The sequence below is a fragment of the Epargyreus clarus genome, unplaced genomic scaffold (genome assembly GCF_041222505.1).
Source record: "Epargyreus clarus isolate Ecla_fem2 unplaced genomic scaffold, WU_Ecla_fem_2.2 ptg000012l, whole genome shotgun sequence".
NCBI lineage: Eukaryota > Metazoa > Arthropoda > Insecta > Lepidoptera > Hesperiidae > Epargyreus > Epargyreus clarus.
Genome location: NW_027332220.1, coordinates 9,686,829 through 9,704,006, shown reverse-complemented (window position 1 = coordinate 9,704,006; position 17,178 = coordinate 9,686,829). Strand labels below are relative to the sequence as shown.

The 17,178-nt window shown below is 35.8% G+C and overlaps 1 protein-coding gene across 1 annotated transcript; it reads left to right on the top strand.

The window, feature by feature from the left end:
* The first annotated feature begins 963 nt into the window (after positions 1-963).
* On the top strand, positions 964-3,252 carry MED21 (mediator complex subunit 21). Its single transcript, XM_073078494.1, has 3 exons — positions 964-1,124; positions 1,199-1,477; positions 1,901-3,252. The coding sequence occupies exons 1-3, from the start codon at positions 1,083-1,085 to the stop codon at positions 2,024-2,026; spliced, it is 447 nt and encodes a 148-aa protein (XP_072934595.1). The 5' UTR covers positions 964-1,082; the 3' UTR covers positions 2,027-3,252.
* Positions 3,253-17,178: the final 13,926 nt, after the last annotated feature.

Below are 17,178 nucleotides of genomic sequence, written 5' to 3'. Positions count from 1 at the left end.
ACAGCAGTGTCTGGCGCTGCTGTTCCGTTTTGAAGGGTGTGGTAAGAGAGACATACTTTTCCAAGGCGTTCCAGCTTAATTTTCAGGGGTAGCGGTGCATCTGTGGCCGACCTCAGGTAGAAATATAGAATCCTATCTGGGGTTGATTACAGATGTCCACGGGCGGCAGTAGCTACTTACCACCAGGAGTACTGCATGCTCGTCTACTACTCCGATATTATAAAAAAAAATAAACTTTAGTTGTATCCTTGGATATAAAAAAAGTTTTCTAAGATTTTACTGCACTAGTAAAGATGTTAAACTTCAGATAATATTGCAAATCTTGGATAGACATCCAACGTAGACCGTTAGATAGTAATTTCCTGACTTGGATAGGAAATAGCCCGAATTTTCGGCGTCGACAAATAGCGTACAGTTATAATTTATAAAATACATAATAAACGAAAAGGCAGACCTTTTTTTTTTTTTTTTTTTTTTTTTTTTTTTTTTTTTTTTTTTTTTTTATCGTTTAACCTGACGATTAGGCAGACGTGCTACCTGATGGAAAGTAGTCAACGCCGCCTATGGACATTTGCAACACCAGACGAGTCGCCAATGCATCGCCGGCTTTGTATGAGAGCTCTTTTTGCACCTTTTTTGAAGAGCCCCACGTCCGCGGCAAGAACGTCCGTGCAAACCGAACCGTGGAGGACCGCCACGAGTCCAGTTGGTGTGGATGGAACTTCATCCTTCGGCGAGTGGTGCGATGGAGGAATGGTGACGTAAGTACCAGGTCAAATGGTTCCTCGGAACACCCACCATTGTAAAGCCGGTAGAACACACAGAGGGAACCTATGTCCCTCCGCAAACTCAAAGGTTCTAACCGATCGGAATTCCTAACACTCTTAGGGCATATTTCAACTACGTGATTTATACTCTATGCTACCACAGATAAAATAAATGTTAAACGTCTAATCCAAGTTTAGTCTTTCATTCAACGTTTGTCAGAAACCAGATTGTCATCTGTCAACCTGTAATCATAAATTTGGAGTTTTGCAGTTGCTCATACGTATTTTGGATCGTAAATTAATTCGATTTTCGTCATGGCGGACCGCCTCACCCAACTGCAGGACACAATAAACCAGGTATGAAACGATACTAATTGTATTAGAGTTGCAATTACTAGATTAAGTTTGTAACCTAATTCCGTTTCTTGCAGCAAGCAGAACACTTCTGCAATAGCATCGGCATTCTCCAACAGTTCTCGACGCCGAGTAAGTTCCCCGGTTTTGACCGGAGCGGTTCCCAAACGCCACAACAGCAGCAGAATCAGGAGGACTATGCTATGCTGTTCGCGACGCTCATATCTCGGTGTGCGAAGGATATCGACACCCTGATAGAGTCACTGCCGAGTGAGGAGAGCTCCACAGAGCTACAAGTGCAAAGCTTGAGGCGGCTGGAAGCTGAGAATAAGGAAGCAGCAGAACAATTAGAAGAGGTAAATTTATTCTATCTAACTGACTCTAGAGTCAGTTAGATATCCTTCTTTTGCAGAAGCTCGGCAGAATTGCAGACAAATGAAACTTATTAATCTGCTATTCTACTCCCAACTATTAGTTTTAGCCCCATTAATATTTTTTTATAATATAGGAGTAGCAGTTGAGCATACGGTACACATGATTGTAAGTGGCTACTACCGCCTATGGACATCTGTAATTAACCCCAGATAAGATTAGTTTCTTACCCGAGGTCGTCTAGAGATCCGCTGTAACCGTAAGCTGGAATGCCTCTGAACAGCTTCCAAACCATTGTAATTAACCCTAAATTAGGCTGAAATATGTGTAGTGCTGCCGGAGTCAAACCTACCACCTTCTAAAAATTTAAAAAATTCAATAGACAATAATAAAAAAAATATTTATAGGTTGTGCGTCAAGGAGAACAACTACTAGAGAAGATTCAGGGAGCACTCAGCGACATCGCGCAAAGCCAGCTCGACATGCAGAACCCGGCGCTCATCCTCAACAAGGACGTGAAACCACAGTTATAGGATTTAAGAAGGCACAGTGGCTACTACCGACGGTGGTGAACTGTGCCAAGCTTCTAAAGTGACTTAATAGACATTGAAAGGTCTTGTGAACTCTTGTGTGACTTGGGGCCACTTATGTAATAGGCTAATAAAATTGTATAAGTCTCGTGTAGTGGCATGTTTGTTTTTTAATTACTTTAAGGTAGTAGAGTCTGTGTGGTTCGACTGTTAGTATCATCTCCATACTTATTTTTGCCTTAGAGCTCATTTATTTAGGGTCATCATCATTTATTGTGCGAAATTGCTAGCCTGCTCGAGTCTACCAATTTGGCGCAAACACCTAGTTTTTGACATCTAAATCCATAGTTTGAAGGAACAATTTGATGTTGAAAAACTGTTGAATTTCGGTGTGATAGTCAATGGAACTTATCTTTCAAAGCTAACAGCACTCTTGTCAAATTAAAGTCCGTCACTAGAATGAATTGCCATAGGTGATTATTGAATTGATGTTAACAAAGGAAGTAGTGTGTAGCCTTCAGCAGACAAAAGAGTTTAACCAGGTGTCAAATGTGCTGTTTAAAGAAGTATTAAAAGTGTTTTAATATACTGCTGTGTTTTGGTTTGGAGGGTGTCATAAAATGGAGATAATTTTACAATTTAGTCCTAAAGAGCAGTAATCCATCCGTGCCTGACCTCAGTTAGGATTGTAATCCTATCGGAGGTGACTACAGATGTCCATGGCAGTTGCCACTTACTGTAAGTCGGACTGCTTGTTTGCTATTTCTGTTATATAAGAACATCTATATAAAAATGTTTTTTATGCTTCTTAGAAATTTTAGTTTTTCTCTGTTCTTAATCATTACTGTATTAGTAGTATGCGGATGATTTTAGACTAAATAATTTAAGATTTCCTTGGTAATTAAAGATTAAAGTGTTTCAACTTAATTCTCAGCATCAGCAACTCATCTGTCATTGAATTCAGAAAGGACACAATTCGAATTTTGAAAAACTGCATATCCACATAGCATCATAAAGTGTTCTTATTCAAATAAATCTTAAATTAGTCTAGAAATTCCTTGTTTAGGACAAGGGTCATTTGTTCTAAATTAATATAAGAAATAGGTTAGTAACTAATAGGTGGATAAAATTGTACTTATTTTTAAGATAGATTTTTACTATTTAAAAGTAATGCATAGTTCAAATAGTTGTTATGAATGTAAATAAATAGTGTTTGTAAACAGTAACAAGTTATTTTATTTCTAATGTGTTTTGAAGGTGGTAGAAACCTTTGTAGATTGACTCCTGTGGCACCATCGCCACACCTATATCTGCCTAATAACAGTAATGTTAAGCGCTGCTGTGTTCTGTTTTGGGTGTGGGGTCGAGGCGTTCCAGCTTAGTCCTCAGGGGTAGCGGCGCATCTGTAGCTAACCTCAGGTAGGAATATCTAATCTTATCTAGGGTTGATTACAGATATCAATGAGCGGCTGTGGATGGCATGCTCGTCTGTTACTTCTATACGATAAAAAAATGCCCAAAAATGCCAAAACTGGATAATTCAGTGATCTGTTACTAAATTCAGTACAATTTGATATTAATAAGCTGTAAAAGTACATAATTATATAAGTTTGAACAAGTCATTAAATATCGATTAGAAGTTTATTTATAGCGTAAAACAATATTGTAAATGTCTTTCCTAGTTTTTACGTGATTATCTCTACTACTCGGCAATAGATGGCGTTACCTGCTCTGTAATAACTACGAAAGAAAATACGTTTTTGTATTATAATTCAGATTTTAGGAGGATATGCGTATTGAGATGATAATAATTAGAGATGCGCCGAATAGTGGTTTCACCGAATAACCGAATATCGAATAATATTCGGTTAAACCTTTACCGAACCGAATATTCGGCCGAATTATTCGGTTTACCATTTTTTATGGTCTATTTGCCAGTTATGTGTATTTATTAATACTTTAAAATGTTGATTTGAGTTTAAAAAATAAATACTGATTTAAGGTTTAAAATAAACGTTGATTATACTAATTATAGATTAAGTAATAAATGTGTTGACTTGCAATTTCAAAATAAATGTTCATTTGAAGTTTAATTGCTTTATTTTATTAGCTTTATTCAACACATTCTTCATAGGATTTGAGTTTGCCTTATTATATAACATAAATCTTACATAAGAATTTTAGTCCTGTACCATGTCGTGTACACAAGAAAATAGTTATACTGGAACCGAATATATTCGGCACCAAAACCGAATAATTCGGCCGAATACAAATAGCAAAAAAGATGCCGAATACGCCGAATACCGAATACCAAACGAATATTCGGCGCATCTCTAATAATAATGATTGTCGCTGGAATTTTGAAAAAGTCGGATAAAAATTAAAAAAAAGGCCCTATAGGGAATATGTATGCCATTATGTAATAAGTGGAAAATCTGTTCAAAATAAGTAAGCGGAAAAATTAGGGTAATGGTGTATAGTGAAAAGTTCCTGTCCTTACGGGATCAGAATAAAGTTAGGGTTTCCCCTGTTTGTTGTAAAAGGCGCATAAATGGTGGTTTTCGGGGTTGCGGGTGGCACGAGTGGGAGCTTAAATCGCCCAGAGACAGAAGCCCTGAAAAGGGCGTTATTATTGTGCCCGCAACCGACGTAAACCCCCGAAGGTGTGGCGAGGGACATCGTGCATGTAGGACTCCGTTTGTATTCCATTAAAGATCCCAGAGGATACTATGAGGATAACGAGGACTTTGTTATTCTCATAGTTTTGCGGATGTAAATAAAAATTCCTCTCTTCTTCTGAGTCGCTTCTTCATTACTGAAGGTTCTGCCCTGGGCGTCTACTGTGCAGGTGTGCTGCAAATTTCGCCAAAGTGCTCGGTCTTCTGCTTGTCTTAGGCATTCTATGACAGACATCTTCGTTAGGTCCTTGATCTGGTCAGACCATCTGGTTGGTGATCTTCCTCGAGGTCTTTTACCTTCCACTTTCCCAACAACCATGATCTTCTCCAAGCAGTCGTCTTCCCGTCGTACTATTTGGCCAAAGTAAGAAAGGATTCTTTGAAGGCAGATGGTCGATAGCCTTGTTTTTATTTTCAGCTCCTTTAGTATAGAGAGGTTTGTCCTCAAGGATAAAAATCCCACATAACCCATATTAAAGATTTCCCCTTTATTAACAAAAAAGTGATGGTAGCTGCCCCTCCCTGGCCCTCTTAGCGACGCCCTTGACTCCAGCAGTGTCCTATCAAACATGTGCAACGTTTCCACTTTTCATCGCGTGACTACGTCGATAATATCAAAACAATTCTACATATTTCCCCTATCATTCTCATTATTTCAATGACTTTCCTCTTTCATTCTTATTCTTTCAATAACATCAACATTTAAGAAGCTATTATGGGCTTGGATAATGTAGTCGTATTTGGTGAATACCTTTTCTTTTTGAAGGATTAAATCTTACAATTTCTTATAGTTTAAAATATTATTGTTGGTACGATTAAATTCTGCGCTTGGGTAAAACCGTATTATTGAAATTGGAAATATGATTCACACAATCAATTTATTTTAGAAAAGGAATACCTAAATTTCTAAGTATTAGACTTTAAAAATATGATAACATTGTAAGTACGAAGAGACAAACAAAAAAAATTACATCCATTTCCACTGTAGTTTATTAAGAACTTTTCAGTAAATAAGTAATATTGAGTATTAGATACAGTTTATGAATTATACTTAAGTGTTATTTCTGCGGCGATTTACAAGGTAAAAAATCTATGTATGGTCAAATAGGCTCCCTTATTTCCGACCTCTATGTCTCTACATCCGTAAAAGGCAAGAATGCAACCTTAGACATAAGTTCCGCCCTTTTAAACCTTGATATTTTAAAAATTTAACAATTGTAAATAATTACATTAAAACTCTCACACGATCATACCCTAAAACTAGTACATATCATTATACATTGAGAATATGTTCTGATCGCATGAAAGCTGAATAAAAATGTATTTTAAGTACTTAAACAGATTGTTATGGACTTCATTTTTTAAATATTATTTATTTTCCATCGAAAACAAATAGTAAACCAACATGCATCTCATCCAATATGAGCAGTAAACCTTGGTAAAAAAAGTCCCATTGGTTCTATTTCGGGATATTAACCATTATGTGATACTTTGTCTGATAACTTAGATAACACGTCTCTAAGAAGTAAATCTGCTTTAATGTACCTAATCTTTAACTTAGAACACAGCGCTATACTGATATGACAAGGCCGAAATAGGTGTGATGTTAGTGGCAACTTTTCATATAGATTAATTAATGAACGACACATTTGATAAACGTCCCAATATGCGTAAAAATACGCAAGATCCGTGCATAGGATATGGGATAATCGCATCCGTGTCGACAAAGTAGTTACTGGTTAGACTCATTTGTTATGACACCACACCTGTGTCTATCCGACACCGGGTCATCCGGAGAACCGGCTATCGGCATTAGCGATTCGTAAAACAGTGTACATTCACATGCGGTCTACACGCGCAGCCTCTCGCCGCACCTGTAGTTTATTATGAACCTTTGGCGCGAGCGCGCTTATCGTACTCAAACCGTTCGTTCGAAATTCAAACTTTTCGAACTGTGAATGAAATAGTGTTGTGACTTACTTGTTTTGTTTTTTTTTAACTGTTATTTTTGTGAACTTCTGTGGGTGGAGTGGATGTGAAAACTGGAAACGGCCCGGAAGAACGGGTCGACTCTCCCTTCGCGCTTCCGCGACAGGTATTGTTGATTATATTTAAATTAATATTAATAATATTATCGTCAATACAGTTTTTGAAATAAAATTGTCTTCAATTTTCCAATTCACGGTAAAATAAAAATAGACAATAACACAAAAAATAACCAAACAATATCGGATAAAAATGATTGTGACACACTTACTAAATCTTTAAAAATATTGCAGCTAAAATATGTTTATGATTGTTTTGAACTTTTACTTTATTTACCGGCAATTTGTAAACAATTATTGATTTCGTTATGGATCAATAAAGTTTAGTGTAATTGGAAAGAAATCCGAATACGTATAAAAACGGCAATCGATAGTCGACAGCTAAACATGTTTATAAATATGAATAGCGAAGCCGCAAGCGATCATTAAATGGCGATTTCTCACGGACAGATGCGCGATGAATTCGACTCTATCGCACTAACATGTGGTTGGGTACGTAGACGAAATAACTAAATCGACTCCTAATGTACACAAGCAGAGTATTTGTATTAATTTTAACTGTCATTTTAAGCTTTGAGTAATTTATGTTCAATTTCACGGTACCATACGACATGAGTTTTAAAGTAGAGTCTGTACAAGTCGAGTTTGAAAATAGTTATACTTATTTCGATTTTCTTCAGACTTTTAGGCCAATATTGTGACGTACATGAGAGTTACATGGTTACATACATATATGTTTCCCAGAAAAATATTAAAGGTAAAAACTGACAAACTTCAATATTTTTTATTGAAGAAAATTCAAGACGTCTTTGTAATTCGATATGTTTACACAGGATCTATTTTACTCATATACGTAATACTAGAAAGTGTGTCTTCATTCTGAGTCTATTGTTTTACTAATCTTCGTAATAATACCTGAGACCTACCGCGATATTATATTCGACGTCTCAGAAATCGTAATTGCTAAGTTGTAAGTTTGCAACGTTGAAATTCGGCTGTATAAATTCCACGCCTTGATCGCAATTTGATAAGGGAATGGCGCCGGCGTTGTGTTTTACAATTTACTTCAATTAATAATTTATTATATTTAAAAAATATCTAAAATGCGAGTTTAATTGTATATCAGCTTACTTATATCAAGATTATAAATTAAAAGTACTCTAATTAATTGTATTAAGGTTATTTCGGAAATAAATTAAACATTTCTTTGCCATGTAAGTACTAGGCGTTCATAAATACAGGTAGATTGCTTAAGATCTTATCCATTTGTTTTCTAAAGGTTACTTCACACAAGTTTCCTCAGCGTTAGTTAAGAATGGCAATAGTCATTATCATTACTATTCCGGTGATTGGATAACTCTAGAATCGTGAAAACATCTGCCATTTAATTGGGTTGCAAATCACTTCGTTCTAAAGTAACATCTTTATGAATGAGAAGAAGTAATCAGGCATACATTCACCGACTGTTAATCACCTAAATTATGTTCCTTCGAAATCCTAAGCCTATAAAATATGCGTTTTAGCACCCTTTGAGTTAGATAAGCCATTCAGTCCATCCGTATATTCGCCAAAAGTTTTCCATTTCTTGTTCCCGTGCATTTATGTCTGTTATAGGCGGTTTATTTTTGTTTTTATAAAGTGAAATAGCAAACAAGCTTCCAGTCCATCTGATAGAAGTAGTAAATGCTGCTCATAGACATTTGTGACCAATTCTATATAGAACAGACGTTCTACCCGAAGCTGATCACAGAGTCATATGTCATATGTGTTACAATGCCATCATAAACTAAAATATACAATTACATAATACAATTGAATCACGGTTCTTCCACAGTTAATGTAATTATAGCTTACGCTTGCTTTAAAACATAATTTATGATGCGCAAAAGAAGTTTAAGGTACTAACGTTAGATCATCAGTAACATATCTAAGGACAAACCGAGAATAACAAAGCTTACCTACGATTGTTATTACGAGTATTAAGTTATGGGGAGTAAGTAAGGGGACTTAAACTTTTATAAAGGTAATTGTTATATTGAAAATACTCGTAATATCGTTACGAGTATTTTCAATATCGTTACGTTGGAAAGGTCAAAAGGCGCAAATGGGCTACTTTTAAACGTACAATTTTTAGACTTTCCATTGACGATATAATAAAGTATGAATTATATTAATGGTATATAATTAATGGTATATTTTTGCCTTCAATCGAGATAATTGCACCTTATTCTTTTTTAACGGGTCATTTAATAAATTAGCGAGAATTTTTTAATCCGTTTTGTTATTAAATTATTTTTATAATCCTCGATCCATTGCTGATTATAATATATACTCTTGGGGGTCTTGCGTTCTCTCTACATATCTCCGACGGCTATTGACTGGTTTCATAGTTACTTGCATGGCCGCCGGCAGCGGATTCAAATTGATGACAAATTTTCGTACTGGTTGAATACGGTTGCCGGTGTACCGCAAGGTGGCGTGTTGTCTCCTCTCCTGTTTACTATTTTCATAAATTCTATTAGTCTTCATCTCACTTCGCTCTACCATCTATATGCAGATGATTTACAAATCTACAATCATGCTTGCTTGAACAACTTACCCAACGCCATCAGGATTACTAATGCTGATTTGGATTGTATCTCGACTTGGAGCAAAACCTTTGGCCTAAAATTAAATGCTACCAAGTCTCAGGCTATTATCATAGGGAGTTCGCGTCTGATCTCTAGGATCGATTGGCACCAGTTACCACCAATCGTACTGGATGATGTGCGTATTCCCTATAGCAATAAGGTCAAAAATCTGGGTATCTACATGGACCAACACCTTTCATGGATACCTCAGATCTCAGAGGTCAGTAGAAAGCTCTTTGCTGCAGTGAGCTCGCTACGTAGGCTAAAAAATGTTTTACCCATTCCAACTAAAATTACGCTTGCACAGTCCCTCCTCTTACCAATACTTGACTATGCTGATGTGTGTTATCCCGACATTACCGAGGAGCAATTAAATAAGCTTGAGCGACTCCAAAACTTATGTATACGGTTTATATTCGGCCTAAGAAAATATGACCACGTTTCAGAATATCGTGCTAAACTCAAGTGGCTCCCAATTCGCCTTCGCCGGAATGCTCATATTCTATCTCTTCTCTATTGTTTACTATTTAATCCAAATGCTCCTCCTTACCTCAAACAACGCTTCCAGTTCCTCCACTTGTCCAATGACCGAACCCTTCGTTCCTCAGAAAATCTTGCTCTCTGTACTCCCTCTCACTCAACTTCTTTTTACAAAAAATCCTACACTGTATCCGCTATCCGTCTTTGGAACTCCCTCCCTGTATCTATTCGTTACTCCCAATCCTTATACTCCTTCAAAAATCTCGTAAAATCTCACTACCTTCACCTCTAACTATTTTTCCTCCCAAAATCTGTGCTCTTGCTATTCACCTATAAAACTGTGTTAACTTTCTTTTTGTAATTTTATTTTTTTAGCTTCTTTCCCCTTTATTTATTATTTGTTCTATAGTATGCTATCTCTATATTTACACTTAATTTTATATATTAGTCCTGCATCTATCATTTAATTGCACCCTCCCTATTATTTTAAGTCATCTCTTCTTTAACTCCTCATCCTAAGGTTGTCTGGAAGAGATCGCTGTTTTAGCGATAAGACCGCCTTTTGTATCGTCCAAAATTGTATGTTTTGTTTTGTGTTCTTTTTTGGGTACAATAAAGAATATTATTATTATTATTTATTATTATTATACTGCCATTTGTCGAAACCATTACCACCCATTACCAATGATTACATAAAGCGATCATCTCGGTGTTTACTGAGTTTACTTTGAGTCGTTTATTTCGTCCTTCGTTTGTTTAAACGAAACAAAATGTAAATTGATTTTTAAACATTACGTAAGACTTTTGTGCCTTATTAAATGCTTGTAGGTAATACATGCGATGTGGCAATTTAAATCTGTATTTTCCGTTAATGTTTACCTTGTTTGGACAACATTTAGTTATTGCGAAAGACTCAAAACTCAAAAAGCAAACCTGAATTGTCTATATTAAAAAATTCTTCACAAAAAAGGTTACACAATTTTTAATTAAGGTCATACCTGATTTCTACATTACGCTGTATTTTGGGAAATATACTTACATTAATTTTGTTATTAAAACTTTAAAATATAATTACCAAATGTAACATTTCATTCAAGATATGGTGCCTGCAAATAAAAATGCGTAGACGTTTTCATCACAGTATTTTCTTACTTATATCTTAATTTATTTGCGTATCTAATATCTACCACGTTTCACTGAAGCATGACTTCTAAATTTACGTGTACACGTAAATAATCTTCAATTTGTGGCGCGTGACAGCAGCCGACGGGTTACGTGATCTTACATCGCAAACAATCTCAACGGGCAGACGAATTCAATATGATAAATAGTAATATATACGAGCAATGAGCATGAGTCTCCCTGAGGGTGGCCACCGGTGCCCATAGACGTGTATAATCCCCAGTTAAGATTAGATTCCCATCAGACCGACGTGGCTGGGGTTGATTGTAGATGTCCATGGGCGGCAGAACCTACTTAACATAAGAGGATTTAGACTTATAGGTCTAGTCACAATGTTCTCTTTTTCTCCGTTAGAGCAGCTTGTTACCCCGGAAGCTCTTTTAGCTGCTTTTTAAGGCAGACAGGGGATACGGTAGCTCTTTGGGGGCATCTATTAATTACGTTTGACGTTTTTAGCTACGTTCCTACACCTCCCCCTGGTGAGATGTTGTGAAATTTGACTTAACCATCCAATTGTGACTTTTCAAGATGTATTTCTAACGTAAATGCGTTAGATTAATTCTCGAAACGAAAAAAGTAATTAGCTTAATATTTTTATTCCACAATAATATATTAAATGAAGAAACATACTTAGTTAAATGAGTATTTTTTTCCCATAATCTTCCCAAAGTAAGATAAGATTTGGCTCGATCCCCTCTTCCCCTAAAGGCCTCACGTAATTAATGAACGAACCTTTTCTGGTCTCCACTATAGGAACCTCACTCGCCTCTCGTCTTATCTCATTACTGCCCCACTTATTATATTATTTGTATTTGTACAGAAGTTAAGAAATAGTTATACTAGTTTACCTAACTTAACAGAAGCACGTGTGATAGCTATAAAATGATAAGCACTGTTTTAGTTGCAGCTACTTATTAGTTATTTTGTATACATTTTACGATGCTTACGTGCTTAACCAAAGAGCAAAACATGGTTAAAACACTATTCATAGTAAAACTATTGATAAATAAATCGTTGTGCAACAGATAACTATTTCTAGGTAAATACTGTGTTTAGGTGGAAGGGTATAAATGCCGGCTATCTTACTTAAGATGTACATTCATATTATGAGGTGACCATCTTCATTCCCAAGAGTGTCAACGCATCCGTATATAGAGTTGGCCACTTCCACAGATGTCTATGGGCGGCAGTATACCCCTTTTACCTTACCATCAGGAATAGGCGGTAAGGTAAAAGGTAGTAGTCCTTGTAGTTCAAGAACTAGAATAGAGGCGACTAAAAGGAGGTTTTTAGTGTTAGTGGGCGGCAACAGTGGAAGGTTGAACCGCCCGGCTACTGGCCGCATACCGCCGTACACTCCGGATAGAGTAGCGAGCTTTGTGCTCGTCTGGGCTGAGCCCGACGGGGCAACGCGCTTAGAGGACTCCGCTTACGTTATTGTGGATATCCCATCCTCATCTACGCAGCACCAAGGACGGCCACGGGTTTTAATGTGGTTAAAGTCCCACATAACACGGCTTCGCTCCCAAGGCGTCCGGGGTTCCTCACTCGTCATTAAAAAAGGTCTAGGTGGACTGGAAGGTTATTTTCTAGACCAATCTTAAACAAAACAATCTTACTCATAAAATAATTAATACATATATACTACTCGTATTTCCATTTCAATATGTTAAGACGAGGCACCAAAAACCTATATTATTACCAGTTTTGCGTTGCGTTTCAATGCAAACATTTGTAAAACAAACTTCAATAACTTTGAATAACTATTTGTATTACGAATAACTCAAATACGCGCCTAGACGATTGTTTTCTTATTCGTCTTTTAAATAACGTTATTCGACCGACTGAATTGATTCCAGTTAAATCTGGTTTCTGAAATATTCACTTGTTTTGTTAGGAACATTATTATTGATGGTAGACTGGTCAAGTTAAAGTATAGTGGTAGCATTTATTGTTAAGTCTGGAATATCCTCTCAGCTACCCCTGCGGTAGAGAGCAATCCACGCAGGGTTTCCCCACGAAAAAACCCCTGTGCCCCCCTCCGGTCCCGCGACTGGTAATTATGAATTCGCTTGATTTCATTGTTTGGGAGGCAAGCCAAAAGTTTAGGTTCGTCTTCAAATATACTTTATGGAGTTAGGATAACGAGCTTTAGAGCAAACTGAACTGGAAGAAATGTGTATTTGTTGTTTGTAGTAGGTACCAGGTGAATTTTTCAAATGTGTATTCAGGGCCAAATGTTAACTATATGAAATAGCCAAAAATGTTGAAAGGAGTTACTAGGTCGATTTTGATAAAAACTAAAACTGCATCATTCGATTTTTTAAAAATCTTTTTCCTTACCTGGGAATCGAACGAGTTCATTTTGAAAAAATACGTAGATAAGACCTAGGTACGAAATAGATTTTATTAATCTCAGGCGTAAGTATTTGCTTATGCCGCCTGCCATATATACCTGGTATTTTAGATAAAGAAAATGTCTACAGACTCAGATAGATGCTCACTAAAGACACTATGTATATTATAAAAATTGAATGTACATTTTTTTTTTATTATCCTTTTGTTGATGATTTGTTTTATTTTTTTTTTCTCTTTTGTATTATGTTATTTTTTTTGTCTTTCCGTTATATTTCTTTTGTGTTGCAATTTATCCGAATAAAAATGTTTCTTTCTTTCTTTCTTTCTTTCTTACTTAAGTAGGTACGTGTAGTTACCTAAATTGTCGATCGTATGCACAGCCGTAGCGACATCGATATCAAATATTACGTGTAACCAAATAGTAAAAATATCGCCACTCTTCGTGAAAGTTTTGACCCCGCGAAACCGGCTTTCCAACTTTGTCGATAATAACGTATGCTATTTGTATGTTATCATGTGTAGAAGAGATTTTTACTTAAACGTTGTCCAAATGGGTACTTTTCGTCCAATGAGTGGGCAATCGTCTTATATAATACGGGAATATCTTAGCTCAGAGATCGATTAGGTAAGTTTTGTATAGGAAAATAAACATCCTTTTCAGTAGATATACGTGTAATTAGTAAAATAATACTTGAACAAAGATTATAACAAACATTAATAACTTTAATATTTTTTATTAAATAATATTGTATTTTAATATATAATTTTATGCAATAGAAGCAGAAAAATAGCATGCAGAACCCTATGGGCTCTAGTGCCAATAGGGATCCCACATAGGATTGGAGATACCTGAGGTACTGAGACTTTGTTACGCCTGAGGACTAAATTAGAATTATATCTCCCTTACCACAGCCTTCAAACTATAACACAGCAGCGCAATACACTGTTATTAGGCAGAAATGATGGCGGAGTTACATGTGGAGTCGAATCATGAACGGTTCCACCTTCAAAAATCCTTTATAACCTTCCAAGTTCATTTTGGTACCTGCTCAGCTGGGCATCAAACCTTGTACCACAATTAGTCCAATTGCTTCACTTCTCTAGTTTCATGTGGTCTGTGGTAAGTCAAATAGAATATGAACGGTTGTGGTTAAAGATATTTATTTATTTCATTAATTAATATGTACATAATGTGCAATCAAAATTAACATTCAATAATCATGATAAATTAAACATAATTTGAAATTAAATCAATATCAATTTCGGAATATTAAACTTGAGAATATTAATTTATGAAATATGAACTATGAAATATGAAAAATGAAAATATATGATTAAAATTTAATTAAGTAATATTGAATAAGCTTTGATTTAAAGGATTTTACGTTATTTCAAATTATTAAATCAGATTTGTTTTAACTTAACTTTTTTCTTGCTTTACTGCAATGATAGTGATCCTTACTAAGTAAAGGGATCGCAATTTATTATGGTATTACGACTCAAATCTTCCTAAGATGTCAATGTTATTGCACTTGGAATTTACTACGATCTTCTACAAGAGCAAAATAAAAATTGGATATACTTTCTTTAACCACTTGTAGACTGAAGAATAGGAATGAATTTAAGATTAAATCTGATACTATTTATACTTTGGGTTACCTATCTTAACCAATACCATAATAAAATAATCAATATACTAAAATACCAAAAACTCCAAACAAAAAAGAATCAAGCAAATCAGAACAGTAGATCTTGAGTTAAAAGTACACAAACAAACAGACGGAGAAACGTTATATTCTAATAAGTACTTAAATATATAAGGATGTTACTCAGATTAAACCATTTTTTACTTAAATGATCTCTACATTCGAATTAAGTCTACGGACTGGATCGCCGAGGTTTTTGGGCGGTATGTCAATTACCATATTGTTGAGGTCAGCCATTGAGGTTGCTCGGCTTACATTGCCGAAATATTTGATCTTACTTGTAAACATTAGCAAATGATAATGTAAACGCTGTTATTTAACTTTAATGTTTGTTATTCGGCTCATTAAGTCATTGCATGCTTAGTGGTTTGATTTTCAGCTATTAAACCGAAGGCTCGAATACAGACGCAGCTTTGATTTTTCGAATTTATTACAAATTACAAGTTACCCTACGTACTCGTACCTGTGATTTTAAATGTGAAATGTGTGAATAGTCTATAAATCTCTTTCTTTTTCTCACTCTGAGAGGAGATCCGTACCCACTAGTAGGACAATTATGGGTTAACGTCAATATTGAAAGTGATAGAACCGCTTGTTCGATTCCGGAGGACCCGCGGCCACCTTTGTTTACGTAAGGGCTCGTACACAAAATTGCGATGCGACGCGATGCGAATTCGCAACGCAGAAAATTGCGACACGAATTGCTGCGATGCGATATCGTGCGGCATAGCGTCTCCCAGGGTGACCAACAACAACAACAACTGTGACGAAACATTGCAGGAATGCGCGATGCGAATCAATTCGCAAGTTCTTGCGATGCGTTGAGGGATCTCGCAAATTTTTACGATGCGACGACGCATCGTAAAAATTTGCCCGTCAGTTAAGTAAGCGTTGGTTGCTATGTTCTGATGTATGACAGTGTCTTGCCGAATGTCAATTGGTAGGCTTTCAATCAATGTAATGTAAGCAAGCATTAAGAAATTATTAAAAGTCTTTAAATAGATTTAAAAAATTTTTTGGAATAAAAATAGAGTTTTTAAGTTATCATAAGCTTGTATGCACTCGTATCAGATTTGCCCACCGGACATCACGGATAAAAGTTACTTAGTGTTAAATATTTATTGACCTGCTCGCGGTTAGAGTACTTATATGTGAAGGCCTTTGACGTAATGGCGCGTGCTATTAAAAAACTGGATAAAAATACCAACATCTGTAGTTAAATGTTATATGCGTAGTAAAATTGTATTTATTTCGATAGGTAAGTTGGAATTGTAAGCATAGATTAAAAAATAGATGCTTAATTGTTTTTTTTTTACTCAAATAAGGTAAGTTGTGAAAGTTTAGTGGTTTGAAACTCGTCCGCTTTAGTCCTAGGTTCAAATCCCAAGCTCTGCTTTTTCTAAATTTTGTGCGGATTACAAATTAGTTATCACTAGTTTTATCGGCGTGGGAAAAACCTTTGAAAATCTCGCCTGAGAGTAACCTTAAAATAAAAAAAATCTCGAAGATGTGTAAAGTCTACCAATACGCACTTGGTTAGCGTGGTAGACTATGACCTAAGCTTCTCAATCTGAGAAAAGACCATGCCCAGCAGTGGGACAGTAATGAATTGACGAGTAACCAAAAGGCTGACTTTTTAAACGTAAAATTCCTTCCCTTTAAATACTAACAAATACATCAGAATAAAAAAATGTACGACCGAAAACATTATCCGTAATTTTATATTAACGGTAACAGTAAAAAGGTCATTAAATATTTTATTTATTTTTGCTTATATTTTTTATCTCATGCGGTTGCGGTTTGCCTTGACATTTAACTCTTGGAGATGGTCCACCTATCCTCTTTAACTTGTAATTTACTTCAGATCAAAAACAATCAGATAGGTTTCGAACAAAATATTGAGAAACCAAAGTTATTCGTATTTTGTACCTATAGGTATACACAAAATAAAACACATTCGAAATTAGTACAAATCAGAATCTCAGATGAGTCGTTAAAATCTTAAAAAACTGATGGGCAGGTTCCGGATTCTACCCCGGCCAGACAGATATCTGAAAGATGAATTTAAACTGTTCT